General features: G+C 35.5%; 1 protein-coding gene across 9 annotated transcripts in view; it reads right to left on the reverse strand.

Annotated features, from left to right (window-relative positions):
• Positions 1 to 374: 374 nt before the first annotated feature.
• The window catches only part of pard3ba (par-3 family cell polarity regulator beta a), a 291,161-nt gene continuing 270,777 nt past the window's right edge, over positions 375 to 20,758 (reverse strand). For 6 of the 9 annotated variants that reach the window (XM_017355769.3, XM_017355767.3, XM_073946906.1 and 3 more), the window contains one exon: positions 375 to 4,446. In XM_017355769.3, coding sequence (XP_017211258.1) covers positions 4,107 to 4,446 — 340 coding nt within the window. In that variant the 3' untranslated portion in view covers positions 375 to 4,106. The remainder of the gene's footprint in view (positions 4,447 to 20,758) is intronic. The other 3 variants (XR_012401677.1, XR_012401655.1, NM_001328558.1) reach the window with 2 other exon arrangements.

The following is a 20,758-nucleotide window of genomic DNA, read 5'->3' on the forward strand; positions in this document are numbered from 1 at the left end:
ACCAGATGAATTGTGCTGAACTTGAATTAGATATTAGATATGTACAAGTGTTTACTCGTTGTTTTTGGAACCAAGGTGTGCAGTATGAAATGTAATCTTATTATTGTTTTTATATGTGTGTAACTTATTTATCTATTTATAGTATGGAGAGCCCTGCTGTGACATGTGAATTTCCCTCCGGGGATTAATAAAGTCAAACTAACTAATTAAAGACAGTAACAAAGACGTAACAGACATTTTCAAAGCAGAATATCTGACTTCAGCATTGTTTTTCAGAAAAACAAAAATGTTCTCATAGCATGTTTCTTAAATATCTGCAAAACTATTATGGTATGTTTATGCTTCAGAAGAGTTAAAAACTTCAATGCAGCACCTTTAAAGTGAAATAAACCAAAACACCTTTTTTATTAATGAAAAACACAAATGTACAAATTGTGATTTTAACATAACACGTACCAAAATGTGACAAACAATTTGATGATTCATGATTGAGGAGGCAGTTTACTTACTACATTTAGATATGAGAGTTTTGGTTATAGCGTGTGCAGTGGAATCACATTATTTTTCATTTAATACAACATTAGCTCAGCTTGAAAAATAATAGCAAACCACATAGAAGGAATAAGGTATCAAAAAAAGAAGAAATAAAATATCATCATGCTTGTTATTTGATTTTAGTTATGCAGACCAGCATCTTGATTTTCATAAAAATATATATAGGCAGAAACCAATTAAAATTTACAAATAACTAAAGTTTCATTCTTAAAAATAAATCGACCAGAAATCCTTCTAAAACAGCAGTTAATGAAGTAAAACAAGTATAAAAAGATTAAATAAAATCCAAAAAAGCAGATTTTCCATAAACATCGACTGCAAAAAAGCAATATAAAAATATTATAGGAATTAAAATCAATTTTCCAATGACAAGACACACATAGGATTGAACACCGACTGAATATCCATACAGTAGCATGTTAAAAAAGTAACAATCAAAATTAAATCCACAAAACGTCATGTATTCTTTAATTTCTTGCTATCTATTTAACTAGAAACCCCTTCGTTCAAGAGTTAAATGTGCAAAAACATGAGTATAAAGTGGGTGCAAGGATTTATTGTTTATATATTGAAGTTGGCTCTCGCCGGATCCTGTTTTGACTGGCATCACGACTTCTAATTATAACAAACAGATTATTTTATAAACCGAGGACATCAGGAAGTCTTGTTTCCAAAGCAATGATCCAACAATGTTTAACCTTAAAGAAGCGTACTGCACCTAGACGGCAAAAAATAAAATGAAAGAAAAACAAACAGCAGAAATGTTAAAACCTCGACCTGAGATAAAAGAGGAGCCGCGAGGACAAAAAGTCAAAACAGTTGTTGGAGACTTTGATATGGGATCTGTTGTTTGTGTAACCTCGTCTGATTCATTGTTTTTGGGACGACTTAACAAAAATGTAGCGACTAATAAGAGAGTATTAATTTCAAAACATCAGATTTAGGACACTTTAAGATTGATTTATAGCAAAACGGAGGTGTTTCAGGGAGACAAAGTTACAGAAAAGGCTAAATAAAAACATTTAGTTTAACAGAAAACGTAAACTGATTGTAAATGTCTTCACATTTCAACATCTTCCCACCATAAGGCACCCCAAATATAAACAAACACACTCTCGGAAAATGTTTTTAGGGTAAAATGACGAGAATATTTAAAAATCTAGTCTGTAAATAATGATGAGGAGGAAGAAATGACCCTACTAGCCACGGCTGACCATCATATACACATTTGTGTGAATTAAATACATGCAAAAATGTACATACAAATATACAAACACTATAGATCCTTCCTACAGCTGTATGATTCAAGCTTAAAGGGGCAGTTCACACAAAAATGAAAAAGAGCAGTTTTATTTCAGACGATCCAAGATGTAAGTGATGTTTTATTCTTTAGAAGGGCTTTATTGAAGGTTTTAGCTCATAAAATGGAAGTCCAGGTACTTTAAGAGTCATAAAAAAGACACATACAGGCAACACAAAATTAATCCTTATGATACAATAAGATCAGAAGTTAAACGATCTGTCTGCGCTATAAACTGATCACAATTCACAACATGAGTCATTATGTCATTCTGAGTCAAAGGCACTCATTTTGTTTTGCCTGTTTTGTTTGACTCTCAAAGTTGTTTGTTTTTCTGCTTTTCAATAATATTTAGCTCCACCAAAGACCAGTTTAAGAAAAACTTAAATTTCTGTCATTATTTACTCTTCCTTTACTCGTTGAAAACCTGTACCTTCCATATACTTGTTTTTCCTACTATAGAAGTCAAAAGTCACAGGTTTCCGCCTTTCTTCGAAATATCTTCTCAAAGAAACTCAAATAGGTTTCAAACAAGTCAAGAAAGAGATTACAGATTACAGAACCTTCAGTTTTGGACAAACTAACCCCTTTACTTCTCTTGTTTTTTTTTTTTGTTGTTTTTATTTTACTGTCAAAGTTGTTTGTTTTTCTGACTTTCAGGAATATTTGACTCACCAAAGACCACAGTTTCAGCAAATGTTTACAAGTTTCTAGCTTTCTTCAAAATATCTTCTCAAAGAAAATTGTGTAGGTTTCAAACAAGTGAAGAAAGAATAAATGATGACAGAACTTTCAGTTGTGGATGAACTAACCCCTTTACCTCTCTTGTTTTTAGACTCTCAAAGTTGTTTGTTTTTTAGTCTTTCAAGAATATTTGACTCACCAATAATTAAAGTTTCAGCTTTAAAAAAAAATGGCTAGATCCTCCAAAACTAAAGGTTCGGTCATCATTTACTCTTCCTTCACTTGTTTCCATCCTATTTGAGTTTCTTTAAGAAGATGTTTTGAAGAAAGCCTGTAACCATTGACTTCCATATACTTGTTCTCCCTACTATAGAAGTCAAAGACAACAGGTTTCTAGCTTTCTACAAAATATCTTCTCAAAGAAACTCAAATAGGTTTTGAACAAGTGAAGAAAGAGTAAAGGATGACAGAACCTTCAGTTTAGGATGAACTAACCCCTTTACCTCTCTTGTTTTTTTTTTTTTTTGACTGTCAAAGTTGTTTGTTTTTCTGACTTTCAGGAATATTTGACTCACCAAAGACCACAGTTTCAGCTAAAAAGGCTTAGTTCATCCAAAACTGAAAGTTCTGTCATAGTTTACTCTTCCTTCACTTATTCAAAACCCATTTTAGTTTCTTTGAGAAGATGTTTTGAAGAGAGCTAGAAGTCTGTAGCCATTGACTTCCATATACTTGATTTTCCTATACAATAGAAGTCAATGGTTACAGGTTTATAGGTTTCTTTAAAATATATTCTCAGAGTCACTCAAGTAGGTTTCAAACAAGTGAAGAAAGAGTAAATGATGACAGAACTTTCAGTTGTGGATGAACTAACCCTTTTACCTTTTGCATTTCAAGAAAATTATCCAAAGACGACAGACCAAAAAGGGGTTAGTACATCCAAAACTAGAAAATTCGGTCAACATTTACTCTCATTCACTTGTTTAAAACCTATTTGAGATTCTTTGAGAAGATATTTTAGCTACAAACCTGTAACCATTGACTTCCAAATACTTGTTTTTCCTACTAAAGAAATCAACGGTTACAGGTTTTCACCTTTCTTCAAAATATGTTCTTTTTGTGTTCAACAGAAGAAAGAAACTCATAAATGTTTGGAACCACTTGAGGGAGAGTTAATAGGGAGTAACTCTTCATTTTTTGTCAAACTACCCCTTTATTGTTCTAGTTAAGAAGAAAAAAATGTGCATTTTGAAAGGTCCGAGGGTGAGAAAATAAACAGCACATTTTCAATTAGTGGGTGAACTGACCCTTTAAACTGGCCCTGCTGTAAAATCAAGTTGACGTCCAGATTTGAGCAATACAGAATGCTAGTTTGGAGTAAATCTTTAACAATCTTTACCTTGTTTACTTTGGAGTAATCCATGGCTGTGTCAAGCTACCATCATTAGCATTTTCTCCTCATACCGTACATCTTCCAAAAACTAGATTGGTCTCATAATTGTACAAAATTACCTTCATTTTTACACAAGCACTTCAGCATTTCAGCACCAACCTTCCTCTTTCTCCTCTAGACGGCTCCGATCATTGGGTTTTTCCGCCGAGGGTCTTGATATTGTTCATCTGTGTATGGGCTGTAGCGGTCAGGACTGGCCGTTCGGTAGTTGCCCTGGTTTAGCGCCTCATATCGCGGTGGCTCTCTGGCTCCTGGATTGGATGACGGAGGGACGTCCTGCCTCATCATCTGTTTTGCTGGGGATGAAGGGTAATGAGCGCCTGGGGTCTCTGTGGGTTTGGGTACAGGCAGACGAGGCGAGCGTGGAGGATTGTCGTAAATGGGGTTCGGGTAAAGGACAGGGTCTCTCTGATTAGACCAGTTCTGGTTTGGATATTCGTCAACAGGCTTCTTCCTGGAGAAACAGACATGAAGGATAAAACACCATGAAATGTGAAATCATTTTATATAGGAATATTTAAAATGATTAAACCCTGCATATATGCCTTCATACACAAGTTTTAGCCTTGTTTCTAGTCCCAATGTCTAAATTCTTAAATCAAGCAGCACTTTCTAGAAAAGTCAAAAATATTGTCTTGTTTTTGGAAATAATATCCAAATGAAGTGAGTTTTTACTTAAAACGAGCAGAACAATCTGCCAATCGGGTCAGCTAAATATTCTATTTTCACAAAATATTGAAAATTGAAAAATGTTATTTTGCTGACTCCGTTGGCAGATTATTTTGCTCGTTTTAAGGTAAAACTCACTTCATTTTGGCATTTTATTTGTTAAAACAAGCCAATTTTTTTTTTACTTTTCTACAAAACAATGCCTGATTAAAAGATTTTGGTTAATATTTGGACTAGAAACAAGACAAAACCTCTGCATTTTTGCAGTTTAATCTATTAAAATAACTTTTTTTCTGTCAGACGATGCATTTTCTGTCAGAAATATTTAGTGTGACAAGACTTCTCATCGTTGAATACAGGATGGACATTTAGATACATATTTGTACTATAATGCAAATCCTCAGCAAAACACTTCCATTTTTTCTGCTCACTAATGACTTTGGGATACTGAATATATAGAGTAATTTATATATTAATTCATCTTGTGCATTTTTCACTGATTCTAAAAACTTCATTGAAATAAAAATGTGATTGGCTGTTTTTTTATTATACTTAAACACTATTTTTAATAATAAGTTAAAATTATGTCTGAGCTTTTTACTCTAGTCAACAAAAAGCTGAATAATGGTTAAACTGATAATAATGTCTATTTTGTTTACAATTATAATATAAACAGCTGTTATCATTTGGGAAATTTATTTTCGCATTACATAGGAATTATTGCATTTTCTCTTTTAAGCATTATCTTCAGCACAGTCTACTGATTTACCACAGGCCACATATCAAATAATCTTCACTTAAATTAACATATTAGAACATGAAACATCAAGAAACAAGAATCTCAGAAGAGAAAACAGAGAATTTCAATAATAAAAGTAATTCCAACTTACATAAATGTTCTTCAATTAACATATTTATTTAAAGCACAATATATTTGCAATCAAATATTTTTAAAAAACTTTGACGACTATAGAAAATAGACTCAGAAAATAAGAAGATCCTCTGGCCAAACTTAGCCTAGACTGCAGCTCTGCACAAGAAGTTTGGCCAGAGGAGAAATAGTCATGCCCAACTGAGCCTCGTTTCTCTCGGTGTTTGTTTTCCCTTTACTTTTGTCAATTGGTAAAGTTAGTTCCTCATCGCTGTCGCCACTGGCTTGATTGGTTTTGAAACATGTGGAGCTGCACATCGATGGATTTGCTCTTCAGTGTTTGGACTTTCAGCTGTGAAAATTAAACCACACTGAACTGAACTAAACACTGAAAATTGGACTGACTCAGTTTCACTTCACTAGAACTTCTATGTTAAGCTGCTTTGACACAAACGATATTGTTAAAGCGCTATAAAAGTATAGATGAATTTAATTGTATTTTCAGAAAATAGTGACTTGAATTTCCATCTGTGCATTACAAACCTGCGGATGATTTGAAAGCAATTGTAGTGTAATTGTAATTGCAGTGATATTTGGTTTTTAAGTCATTTCTTTCTCTCTCCGCTTGTCACACACACTAAACTATTATATGTCATGTCACATACTCTTAGTTTAATATTAACATCTGTAAGGAAGTAACACCGTCAATTATACAGTGTATAATGCAAGTCAGCCTTTCAATGACTTATTTTCCCGCCTTTTCAGATCTTGACTGATGTACTGTAGTTAGGCCTTTAAAATGTGCTCTGTGGCATAAACCAAACAGCATATGGCTTTGGAGCAACATGAGGGTGAGTAAATAACAGTTTTCAAGGTCTAACTGGCAAACCGACACAACCATGCAGCTCCCGAGCACAATTTGCCAGCCAGCATGTGTCTTCTGAAGCCCGTTTACCAAAGACGTCCTGCTGGTTATGCTAGTTAAGAAGGCCAGCAAAGAAACCAGCGCATCATCATACCAAAACTACTGAACACAATGGGATATAACTGTCACTTTTGTTGGTCAGTTCTTCATGTAGAGCTTCAGATTCAGGCAGAACTAGAAAGAGATCAGATCCAAAACACAACAGATGCTCTTCGGCGGGGAACCCAGCTTTGTTCGGTTGCAAAATCAAAGAATGTAAGCAGCATTCAAACATCACAACTGGAATGTTTACTGCAACTTCCTGCAAATAAAGCCCTTAACTGTTGCCCCCATGTTTTAAACATAGACATAAAATTGACATGTTTAACTTAAACGATTGCCAGTCTTCAACGCTTCGTTGCATAGATGTGAGCTTAGTCTCATTTTAAAGACGACAGATGTCAGATTGCAGCTTAAGTGCAAAAAAGTTTAAAAAGTTAAATAAAGCAAAAGTTATGTGCCTTTATCTTAAATAATAACAAAATAATGTTATTACAAAACATAAAATGTGTATTTTACTAAACGTTTTAGCCTCAAACTGACAGTAAATCAAAGCAAAATATCCAAACAAATTTTAGTCCAAATTTGAAATTGATATCTCAAAAAAGTAGCTTTCAGTAAGATTTTGTTGACCAAAAATGACCACCAGATGACATTCAGTTTACAAGGTGACCATACAAGGGCGCCCCCTATGTTTTTAGGAGTATAAATAAATTTATTAATACTTTTGACAATATTTGTAAAGTAAACATAGGCAGATTGGTGGTAGTTAGTGTTGTCATACTACTGGAATTCAATACCACACATTAAAATCACACATTCTTAAACACTGCTGATTTGCCATTGTGTTCGCTCAACAGAAATGACTGATTGGCCATGAAGGTAATCAGTTTACTGAACTCACCGCTGTTTATTGAGTGTAACAACAGACTCAGGGATATTTGAGCATTTTAAAGCCGCAAAGATCAGCTTGTCTGTTTGCCCTTAATGCTTTTGTGTCCTGCGCTTTAGACTTTGTGCCTAGATTGTTAAGATAGAGCCCAAAAATGTAGTTGAATCTATTATTTCTTCCTGTGTAAAACAACATGAACATTTACTATTACCGTTAAACCATTACCATGAATTAACATTACCAAATCGCCCATTTTTGTGGGTGAACTACTTAAATTATTACATATATTAATCAAAGTTACCCAATTTACAGGAGGCATTCACATATTGCATCTGAAAACACATGAAAGGTGTGAGATGCGTCACTTCCTTTAACTAGTGTTTTCCTGGCATGACGCAACTGAAAGATGAGACTCTGATTGGTTGATTGCACATTATGCTCAAAACACACCCATAACTCATTTAGAGAATAAGCACAACCTTGTTAGACCATGTGCTAAGGCACAGACTGTATTTTTCTGTCCTTAAAATAGCAAAAGTGGATTCGGACATGCCCTTAATGCTTTTGTGCCATGCACTTTAGACTTTGCGCCTAGATCATCAGATAGAGCGCAGAATGTATTTTAATCTATTACTCTTCCTATTTAAAACAAAAAAAAAGCATCCCGAAGGCAGTTATGGGGTTAAACGTTTACATTTACTCTAAAAGAGGGCTGATCTGTGTCTAAAAATGTTTAAAAAGTTGTACTATTTACTGCTTTCAAAAGAAATGTGTCACTTGCAAATAATAAAACAGAAACGACAGAGTTTGTTACATGTGATCTTAATATGCAAAATTAATATGAAATAGATAAAGCAGCTAAAGCAGAAGCAAAGAACTAAATAAATAAAAGCATAAAGCAGGAGTCTTTACAAAACTACAAGAATAAATGGAGGGCATCTGCAGACTGAAGGGTGTGTATATATATATATATATATATATATATATATATATATATATATATATATATATATATATATATATATATATATATATATATATATATATAAACTACATTATTAATTTGCATTCTTAATATGCAGGGTTGCGGCCTACATTACTTATCCAAATGTTGCATCCCTTTGCAATCCATCAAGAGGAGCGTGGCCTCCAAAAAAAACGAGCTGGGAGAAGCCAAGCCGACAACCTTTATGTCAGACCAGCGCTGCAGAACACATTTGTGAAGGCTTCATGCGTGCAGCGTTTGATGTTTAATATAGTTCAGTCTAAAGCGTGACTGTAGTCCGTTCACTATTTCACCTGTCAGAGTTAGTTACAAACAGTGTGTGGGTGTGTGCAGACTGTGCACCGTACTGTGAGATGTGTGTGTGTGGTTATAATCCGTCAACAGCGTGTGTGTAGCGTGTCTGTCAGCTCTGACCACCCAAGAACAACTGAAACAGAAATACTGCAGTCTTGAGTCTAAACATTGTGTGTGTGTGTATATGTGTGTGTGTGTGTGTGTGTGTGTGTGTGTGTGTGTGTGTGTGTGTGTGTGTGTGTGTGTGTGTGTGTGTGTGTGTTCATTTAAACGCTGGAGACTGATAAGAGCCAAACATAGCCATACTTAAGACTTCAGACAAATATCAGCAATACGGTTTCTTTCTGAGCGACTGTACTGAGAGAACAAATGCTCCTATGAAGAGTTGTGTTTTTGTTTACAGTACACTAATAGATGATTACTGTGGACTTAATAAGGAATGAACATTTGTTAGAGCTCAGGGAATGCCTCCCTTAAAGTGATAGTTTACCTAAAAATCAACATTTGGTTTTAAACCTTCATGAAAACCTTCAGGGATTGACAAACATAGTAGGAACAAAAAATACAGTGGAAGTCAATGGCTGCTAGTTAATTTGTGTTCATCAGAAGAAAGAAAAAAGTTGAGGTTGGTAACAAGTGGTGGATGAGTAAATGAATTACCATTTTCATTTTTGGGTAAACTACTTAACTTATTATATTAAGCAAAGTTACCCCATTAAATACATGCAAAATGTACAAATGCTATATATCCTTCAAGATTACAACTCAAACTTAAAGGGGCAGTCCACACAACAATTGAAAAGAGCAGTTAGTTTACTTCGGGATATCCAAAATGTAAAAGATGCTTGATTTTTTTTTCTTAAGAAGGACATTATTGACGATTTTAGCTCATAAAATGAAAGCCAGTGGCTTCAGTTCAATGTACTTTAAGAGTTAAGAAAACACATACAGGCAACATGAAATGAATCCTTATGATACAATGAGGTTACATGAAGTTAAACGATCAGTGCTACAGTATAAACTGAACATAGTTTACAATATAAGTTAATATGTCATCCAGAGCCATAAGTATTTAACATAAACTGCAAAAAAACAAAAAAAATTACTTATTTCTTCCTCAGATTGTTTCTTGAAACTTTTCCCTCTTATTAGTCACACACTGTTCCTGTCTGATGGCTCATTATGCAGGTCTTTGACTTCTCAGGTTTGACTCACTGCATTAGTAATGATTGTTCACGCCTTCTCGCATAGACCATTTTCACTCAGAAAGTGACTTAGAAAATGTTATTCAATCTATTGTTTTCTGTGAGCAAGTAAACAAGATGTTTCTCACATCATTTTGAAGTAAAAACACTAGGCTACAAGATCCAGTTCTCAAAAGTCTTGTGAACAAATGTGCTCTGTGTGTTTCATGGCCTTGTTTCAATGACTTCAAAATTGTAGATTTTCACTAACCACACATAAACGTTTCTTTTCAAAAACACAAACACATACAAACATTCTGCTTAGGTATTATTGTAGCCCAACTTGTGCTGTTTACAGTGTTATCACACTTTAGACATTTATATGTTTTTAAGATACTGAAAACAACACAAATGTCAGTGCATTTCAAAACTTCTCCATGGCCTCAAAACACCCTTAGACCCCTGGGAGTACATTTTGTTTTGCCTGTTTATTTTATTTTATTTTTTTTTTGACTCTCAAAGTTGTTTTTTTGCCCTTCAAGAATATTTAGCTACACCAAAGACCACAGTCTCAGCAAAAAATTAGTTCATCCAAAACTGAATGTTCTGACATCCTTTACTCTTCCTTCGCTTGTTTGAAACCTACTTGAGATCCTTTGAGAAGATATTTTAGAAACCTGTAACAATTGCCTTCCATAGTCAATCGTCAAACTTGCTGCAGCTCTGATACAAGTTTTATTTATGGAGAAAATTTAAAAAGCACTGCAGTGTTTGTGTGCGCTGCGTTTGCCTGAGGTAATTAGTAGGGATGTAACGGCTTTGTAAATACCATCATACCGCAATATTAATTTTTTTTCGATATTACCGTAGTCGCATGACTCGGTAAAACTATAGGTCTTCTGAGAAAATTTGCTCAGGCGAATGAAGCGAATGGGAGGTACCGGAAACTACAATTCCCATCAGCCCATGCTTGACCATCATCCTTTGCGGTCTGTTGTCGCTACAGATCCAGTAATGCGGAAATTAAGTGTGCTGCTAGAAGCGGGGATCAAAAAGAGCTGGAAAACCCTAAAGCGGGTGTTGTCGCCACGCGCATACTGAATAGTGGTGTTGTCGCGCGAGTTCTTATCGGCTGTGTTGTCGCGCGCGTACTGAATAGCGGTGTTGTCGCGTGCGTACTGAATAGCGGTGTTGTCGCGCGTACTGTAAAGCGGGGACGGAGGGTATGTCGCGTCGCGGGGGCACTTTTGATCATTTTGGAAAGGAACTTTCTATCCAAGACTAAAAAGGGCATGTGCACTGCACAGGTTGAGCACTGTGTGTGCACGTGCCTGCAAGTTGGGGAATACGACTAATCAGTCATGGGGACTGCAGAAACACAGCACACTGTTCAGATTAATGCAGACATGAGATCTCTATCTCACTCATGGTTTGTCCTCTCAAGTGGGGGAAAGACAATGCACAACGTTACCCACTGCTGTCAACCTGGGCCAAGTCATATCTCTCTTGTCCCAGAAACCTCAGTCCCAAATGAGAGGGTTTTTTTCTGTTGCAGGGGACATTGTAAATACCCAGAGATACCAGCTTTTACCAGATTATATTTATATGATAATTTTCCTTTAAACCCATCTCTATCTAAGTGAGTGAGTGATTAAATGTTGAATGTGATGAGTTTTCAACAATACTAAATTGAAACTTAATTTTTTTTACATGGTTTAATATTTTTTTGTTATTAAAATTGAAGTTCCTGTTTCAAAGCTTACAGATAGATGGCTAATTTGTATGTCATTGACACTTTTGGCACTTTTTTGGAGTATTTTCATAAGTTTTGTTTTTTTCCTGTAAATGATTCAATAAATACCGTACCGTGACATTCATACCGAGGTATTACCGTACCGTGAAATTCTGATACCGTTACATCCCTAGTAATTAATCTCCCGTTATTACCAATATATATATAATGCATACAAAGTGTGAATCTGATTGGTTAGCCATTCCTATTTGCGCACACAATTACTGTGCCTCCCTTGGAAATAATAAACATGTGCGCACAAAAGAACAGCAAAACAAATTTACAATTCACAATACGATTTACATTCGTAGCCTCATTTTCCTGTTCTTAGCTGACAGGAGTGGCACCCGATGTGGTGCTCTGCTGCTGTAGCCCATCCGCCACATTCAAAGTCACTTAAATCCCCTTTCTTCCTTATTCCGATGCTCAGTTTGAACTGCAGCAGATCGTCTTGACCATGTCTACATGCCTAAATGCATTAAGTTGCTGCCATGTGCTTGGCTGAAATTTGTGTTAACAAAAGTAGGACAGGTGTACCTAATAAAGTGGCCGGTGAGTGTGCATGACATAATATAAAGCTAATTTAGTCAACTTATAAATCATTCACACTAGTATATATGATATTCTATTTACATAACCATCTTAAAAACCTCTAAAACCCAGTTAATCAACAATACATGATTGATATCTCCTACAAATGGCACATAATCTGTTAAATACACAAAATATGGCACCTTTTTACTGCTGTAAAACATTATATTGATCTATTTTCCACTCAAATGTATTGCACAAAGACCATTTATTGTGCCTTATACCCCAGAAATATTTGCACAAGAATGATTGACGTGCTGTATAATAAAACATGCTCATATACACTAGAATATATGGCGTATACTTCATTTAGACAGGGATATATTAAACATACCTCACGCACACTATACTGTGAGATAAACGCACAGGGGTTTCAAGCTGAAGTTAGCATGCTAGATTAGCCATAATGAGAAACGCTGTGGGTTATAGACTGTGTGCAGGCAGCTGGGGATTAAAGCAGACTTACACACACTGCTGCATCTCCGCTGGGACAGACACAAGTTACAGTCCTAGCCTACAAGTGACCCCGTGATCCGCTGACCCAAAGTAAGCCCAGAGGCTTTGGGTCACAGCTGAATGAGCAACGGGTGGCCAGATGTGTGTAAGTGTGCGTAATTGTGTGTGTGTGAATAAGCACATGTGTTTGAGATTGGTGGACCTGCAAGTGTGTGTGTCTGTACAGCCAAGAGATGCAAGTGCTGTAAAGGTTGTGTGTGCGTGTGTGTGTGTTATAGCACCACATGTGCTTATTTGAACAAATGCAGGTCAAAGCCTCTTTGAATTCACATTTATAATATGCGATGCAGAACACGAGTGAGCAAACGTCTCTGAGCGTGTGTGTGTGTGTGTGTGTGTTTGTGCGACTCTACAGCCTGCGGTAGGTGATGTGATTTAACATACATGGGTCAGAAAACAAAGTAATGACAAGTCCTGCAATCCATCTCTCTCCCGCTCGCGCTAATCAACACTCAGAAGGCTGCGCACATGTGTGTGTGTGTGTGTAGGAGCCGTCAGTGAACATATTTTCCGTCTTACGACAAGAGTAAATCAGTTTGCATGCGCTCGCTGCACCTGCCCGAGACGTTGGGAAGGAAATTCCTCTCTTGGCTCCCGGTTTGACCTCGACTCCTGTGTCGTCCCCCTGAGATAGACGTGCACACACACACACAATGCCAAACAGCTGGTGGGTGAGGGTGAACAAAGCAGGGTGTGTGGAATTGTAAGCAACAGGATGAACTTATGAGCAGTCAATGAGTGAGGATGGATTAATGGACTGACTCAAAGAGTTGCGCCAATGGACAAAACAATCGACCACAACAAAAACAAGAGCGGGAAATGACAGTTTACGCACAGACTGAGATACTGATGTACAGGTGGAATTAAAGACACTGATGGGGAGGCAATATACTGTACAGATATATAGATGAAGTCAGAATTATTAGGCCCTCCTGTTTATTTTTTTGCCCAATTTCTGTTTAACGGAGAGCAGATTTTTTTCAACACATTTCTAAACATAATAGTTTTAATAACTCATTTCTAATAACTGCATTATTTTATCTTTGCCATGATGACAGTAAATAATATTTGACTGAATATTTTTCAAGACACTACAGCTTAAAGTGACATTTAAACGCTTAACTAGGTTAATTAGGTTAATTAGGCAGGTTAGAGTAATTAGGCCAGTTATTTTATAATGATGGTTTGTTCTGTAGACCTTTGAGAAAAAAAATTTGCTTAAAGAGGCTAATAATTTTGACCTTAAAATGGTTAATAAAAAATAAAATAGAATAAAATAAATAGAATAAAAAAGCTTTTATTCTAGCTGAAAAAAATAAATAAGACTTTCTCCAGAAGAAAAAAATATATAATCAGACATACTGTGAAAATTTCCTTGCTCTGTTAAACATCATTTGGGAAATATTAAAAAATAAAAAAAATATTCAAAGAAGGGCTAATAATTCTGACTTCAACTGTATATAGTTAAAGTCAGAATTATTAGCTTTCCTGAATTATTACCCCTCAGTATATTTTTCCCCAATTTCTGTTTAACGAAAAGAAGATTTTTTTCAACACATTTCTAATCATAAAAGTTTAATAACTCATTTCTAGTAACTGATTTCTTTTATCTTTGCCATGATGACAGTACATAATATTTGACTAGATATTTTTCAAGATACTAGTATTCAGCTTAAAGTGAAATTTAAAGCTTCGGGACACCCTTAAGTACTTTTTTGAGATTTTAACAAATTTTTGTGTGAGTTGAGCATAATTTAAGATAATATTAGCACTTGTCAGCTTTAATTGGGGGGAAAACTGGATTATTATTATTCATAGCGGAGTTTTCTCTATGAGAAGACCCTGCTTCTTAATTATAAATGAGAGCACGTGCTGTCAATCCATTAAAAAAATTAACTAATTAATTGCACTTTTTTTGCAATTAATCACGATTAATCACATTTAAAAGACTGAAACATAACATTAATGTAAACGCAAGAAAAAAAAATTCAAAATATAATTGATTATTAGAATTTTTGTTTAACTTGTAACAGAGATTTCTTACATATCCACAATAAACCATCAAGATTCTGGCTTTGTTTTTTTTTTGTCAGGAGAGCTGTACGAGAATAGGTCTTTGGCTTTTATCAGTTGACTTCGTTAACATTCAGACACATAACCTATATTCATGCTGCTGTGTTCGCATATGTTTAAAATCCTCCAGATTACCGGCAGGGCTAATGTTTGGAATAGACAGGGCAAGAGACCTGCTGCACTGCTATCCACTATGTCTGCATTCAGATCTGGAGTTTGAGGAAGAGAAAAGTCCTCCTCATTTATAGTGTTTACGGCCACACCCACTCCTCCCTCTGCTCGCAGACGCCCATCATGATGCATTTTTTGAAATAATTCTAAGGTAGACTCTTTATGGCCCCTTTAAAGGCTTAACTAGGTTAATTGGGCAAAGTAGGATAATTATGCAGGTCATTGTATAATGTAGAGTTTATTCTGTATACAATGAAAGAAATACTGCTTAAGATGGCTTTTGACCTTAAGTTTTTTTTTGTTTGTTTAAATAACTGAATTTATTGTAGCTGAAATAAAACAAATTAGACTTTGTCCAAAAGACAAAAATGTTATAGCAAATACTGTGAAAAATTCCTTGCTCTGTTGAACATCATTTAAGAAATATATTTTAAAAAAAGAAGAAAAAAAGAAATCGGATGGTGAATTTTGACCTCACCTGTATATATACATATCTGTCTATTTATCTCTCAATTATTCATTTGTCTATTTTTCTTTTATTGATTATTAATCACCAGGCATACTGACGAGATAGACAAATAGATACATAGTTACAGATGTAGTGATCGACCAGACGAAACACAGCTGGACACACATACTGTACTCTTAAAATGACTGATCAATAGACAGAAATATATGCAGATAATATGAATAATGACAAACAAAGAGACAAATCTAAGGTTATTTACATATAATGACCACCATACCAAGATCGACTGCACAGACAGACACTGTGTCTACCAACAACTCCAACAAACTAGAGAACTCTATAGTCAATCATCAATCACAATTGATTAGACATATTTAATAATAATAATAAGAATAATATTTCCTTAAATATATATATATATATATATATATATATATATATATATAGTGTTTTTTTCAGGACACTTAAAGGGCTTTACACTTTTTTGGGGGAATCCGCTCATCCACCACCAGTGTGCAGCATCCACCTGGACCAGACCGCACACCACACACCAGCTAATTGGTGGAGAGAAGACAGAGTGATGAAGCCAATTAAGATATGAGGATGGTTAGGAGGCCATGATGGACAAATTTGGGGGCCAAATTTTGCCAGGATGCTGGGATTAAACCTCTACTCTTTTTTAAAGGACATCCCGGGATTTTTAATGACCACAGAGAGTCAGGACCTCGGTTTAATGTCTCATTTAAAATACGTAGCTCACAGAGCAGTATAGAGTCCCCATCAATATACTGGGGTGTTAGGACCCACCCAGGTCGCAGGTTGAGCGCCCCCTGCTGGTCTCACTAACACCACTTTCAGCATCAGCCTATCTTTCCCATGTGGTCTCCAATCCAGGGACTCATCAGGAGCAGCCCTGCCTAGCTGACCATTTGCAAATTGCAGAAAGCTAGCTGCCGGCATTTCATCTACAGCACTAGTTCCAGACCAAGGATATTTCATTTTAAAAGGATATTTCACCCAAAATGTTTATTTACTCAGTATTTACTCACCCTCAAGTTGCTCCAAACCTCTATGAGTTAAACACAAAAGAAGATATTTTGAAGAAAGCTGAACAAAAATGTAGCTGTTGACTTTCATTTTAGAAAAATTAAATACTACGGAAGTCAACGGTTATGGTTTCCCAACATTTTTCCCAATATCTTCTTTTGTGTTCAGTAGAGGAGAGACACTCATAAAGGTTTCGAACAAGTTCAGGCTAAGTGAATGACTTTTGGGTGAGGTATCCCTTTAAGGACCATAGGAAAAACATGAGCTGATGGAAGAAAAAAAATCAAAAGCAAAATAAAAGTTTCATTTCCAAACACTGATTTCATTACGGCTCCTGTGTTTCAAGGCAAACAACGTTAAACCCGAACCGAGTCACTGCGCTTTATTTACTTGGAAGCAAAACGGCAGGCGAAGCCAAAACGCAATATAGCGCAGAGTGAGATGTCATGAGAGAATGAAAAGAAATAACCCTGCATTCCGGTGCCAAGATGAATGAACAAAGAAAAGCACACTCCTTCATGATAATCTGAACCAAAACATCCTTTTTATAGAGGCAGAAGCTCGCTGCTTTAAATAAACCAATACTTTTTAATCACAATTTCTGCGGTGGGCTCGCTAGCAGATCTGAATGTTCTCAGGAGAGCTGCTTTTATTGGCAGTCGCTCAACTGGTGGTGTTTCTCAGCAGCTTTGCTGTCTGTTCCAGCTACATGGAGCTTTCTCCTTCATTTCAGTCATTTGCTTTCGGAGAGCATTGTTTTAAATGAAATTTTCAGTTTCATGAGTGTCATTTCTAACACATGGGACTTCACTAAACTTGGTCCTTTTTATGTGTTTTTTTTTTTTTTTCGGATGGAATAGTGATCTGATTTCGGAAAACGAATGACCAAATGAATGCTTCTCTGCTATATGCAAACATACTATATGCACAGCTAGTGTTTTTCAGCCATCAATAAACTTCCGGTGAAAGATTGAAGTGACTATTTTCAGTTTCATAAAGTTCCTTTTACAGCCAAGATTCTTCAAGTTTGGTGAAGGAAAAATCATGATTTGGAGTTACATTTAGTATGGGTGTGTGTGAGAGATCTGCAGAGTGGATGGCGACATCAACAGCCTGAGGTGTCAAGACATTTGTGCTGCCCATTACATTACAAACCACAGGAGAGGGCAAATTCTTCTGCAGGATAGCGCTCCTTCTCATACTCCAGCCTCCACATCAAAGCTCCTGAAAGCAAAGAAGGTCAAGGTGCTCCAGGATTGGCCAGCCCAGTCACCAGACATGAACATTATTAAGCATGTCTGGGGTAAGATGGAGGAAGAGGCATTGAAGATGAATCAAAGAATCTTGATGAACTCTGGGAGTCCTGCAGGAACACTTTCTTTGCCATTCCAGATGACTTTATTAATAAGTGATTTGAGTCACAGCAGAGATGTATGGATGCAGTCCTCCAAGCTCATGATGGAGTCAGACACAATATTCATTGTGTTTCCACTGCAGCATGACTTTATATTCTATACTGGACATTATTTCTGTTCAGTGACAAGACGTTTGTCTAAGCAAAGTCAGACTTTACTGTCCTAATTAAACAATTAAAAATCAAGACATGATCATATTTTATTTTGGTAAAAAAAGCGTAATCTAGAGGTTTTTGCCTTTCTTATAAGCCACTTCTGATATCAAATAAACAACTAGAAGTCAAGTTATTATTTGTTGTTCCTAAAACTTGAATAAGCGACAAGACTTTAGTCAGGTAGTGTAGTTGCTGGAGTCTGTTCTGGACCTCTGTTTGCAGATAAGTGTGGCGTTGTGTGACCTTCCTTGCTCCAGCTGATCTTTATCCAATCAAACGCAGGTTTAAGACTCAGCGGCGATTAGTCTGCAGGGACTGAACTCTAATCCACCTCCTGCTGAGCTCAAACTCTCACGGAAATCAGTCCTTTGTATGCTAATGAAATGACCTAAGACGCAAAGCATTCCTGTAGTTTATTACTGTGTTTGACATGGTCAATATAGGGCTACGTGAGAAGCTGGAATCAGCTTTGTCAAGAATAATTTTGAGACCTGTAGAAAAGCAGACACCTGGTTAAGTTTACTAGGATTTGGGGAAAAGTTAAATACAAAAAATGATAAATAAATGAATCGTATTACAGAAGTGTGTAAAAATAAATAAATATGCAGTACAAAATACTAGGTGAAAGCCTCAAGATGTTAATGCCAACTTTATTATTCAATTTGATATATTGTTAATATATTATTCAGTTATTTATATACTATTCCATATTATTCAATACTATATATGATTTGATGTTATTAAAATCAAACTAAAATACAAAATAATGTAATGAAACCAACAAAATGATTTTTTATATAAAAGTAAAACACAATACTGTCATGGATTTCAACAAAAAATATATTTTAAAAAATCAACATTTAAAATCCTAATAAAAATAGTAATAAAATATAACCGTATATAAATAGTACTGAAAGGACCTCAATCAAAGAATTATTTATTTTAAATAATTGCAATGAAACCTAACGGTAAACACAACTTCTCGGAAAAATTGCTTTATACTAATGTTTTATTTATTTTAATGAAAAATAATTAAATATAACTCTTTGAAAAAAAAAACAAATTAATGAATAATATAAATAATAAATAAATAAATAAATTATTAAAATAAGCTAAATAATAATAATAATAATAATAATAATAATAAATAAATAAATGAATAAAAAAATAAAACATTAATGATAATAATAATATAATAAATAATAATAATTATAACAGTAACAATAATAATAATAATAATAATTAAATAATGAATATAAATGAATAAAACAAAATAAATATAGCAAAACAAACATGATATTATTATTATTATTATTATTATTATTATTATTATTAATAATAACAACAACAATAAAAATTAATGAGGAAAACAAAATAAAGAAAACTAAACAATAATTCTATTATTGATAATAATAATAATAATAAATTAATTCATAAAAGGGGATGCGGTGGCGCAGTAGGTTGTGCTGTCACCTCACAACAAGAAGGTTGCTGGTTCGAGCCTTGGCAGGGTCAGTTGGCGTTTCTGTGTGGAGTTTGCATGTTCTCCCTGCGTTCATGTGGGTCTCCTCCGGGGGCTCCGGTTTCCCCCACAGTCCCAAAAGAATTGGTGCAGGAGAATTGGGTAGCCTAATTTGTCCGTAGTGTATGAGTGTGAATGAGTGTGTATGGATATTTCCCCGATACGGGTTACAGCTAGAAGGGCATCCGCTGTTTAAAAAACATATGCTGGATAAGTATAAAATGATAGATCCGTCAGTATGATAGATCATGGCTTTATTTAGGATTCGAACCTGCAACCTTCTGCTTAACCACCTTTGAGCTTTAACCACATCACTTCATGATCGTCATCATCAGGCCTGGAGGCTGATTGTGTGTGCGACTGACACATTTCAACACAGAAACACTGCACAAAACTGCTCTCCATTACAAGAGTGATGTGACACTGTTAGAACTGATAGCTTTCAGCCTTAAGGAACTTTTCCCAAGGACAGAAACAAGCAGTTTTGCTGCTACCAAGTCACACGTACAGAGAGACAGAGAGAGAGAGAGAGAGATGGCGAAGGGGGAAATATATGCTAATGTAATGGAGCGCAGTCATTTGAAAGGAAATGGGTCTGAATGAGCAGCCCGAGGGAACCACAGCACAAAGTTCAACCCTGAAAAATGTATTTCATTTCATTGAAATAGTCCACTCTTCTGAATACGAGCCGGGAGACGCAGGAGGGCTGAGGGGGGACTTTATTTTAGGAGAAACATATCAAAACAAGATGTAGATCTTGAGATAAGTCAAAATGTATGACTTTATAAGCAGGGAAAAGTTTGCACGAGTTGCTCTGATGTCTCATTTGTAGGTGTTTTACAGGTCTGAGCTGCACAAAGATATGCTTTGATGTGGATCTGGGTGGATTTCAGTCAGGCCGAAAGGTCTAAATCTACTTAAACTGCACTTTTTAACCACATCCTGGTAACAGTGAAAAAATAGAGCAATTCACTGAATGAATACTATAGAGAATAACTATGGTACATCTACAGAAAACATCAAAATAAGCATGATGTATATTTAAAAGAGTAAAATCACAGGACATTTGGGATCTATCTAAAACATATGTAATAAATATGTTCAGATTCATTCATTCATTTTCTTTTCTGTGGAA

The sequence above is a fragment of the Danio rerio genome, chromosome 1 (genome assembly GCF_049306965.1).
Source record: "Danio rerio strain Tuebingen ecotype United States chromosome 1, GRCz12tu, whole genome shotgun sequence".
NCBI lineage: Eukaryota > Metazoa > Chordata > Actinopteri > Cypriniformes > Danionidae > Danio > Danio rerio.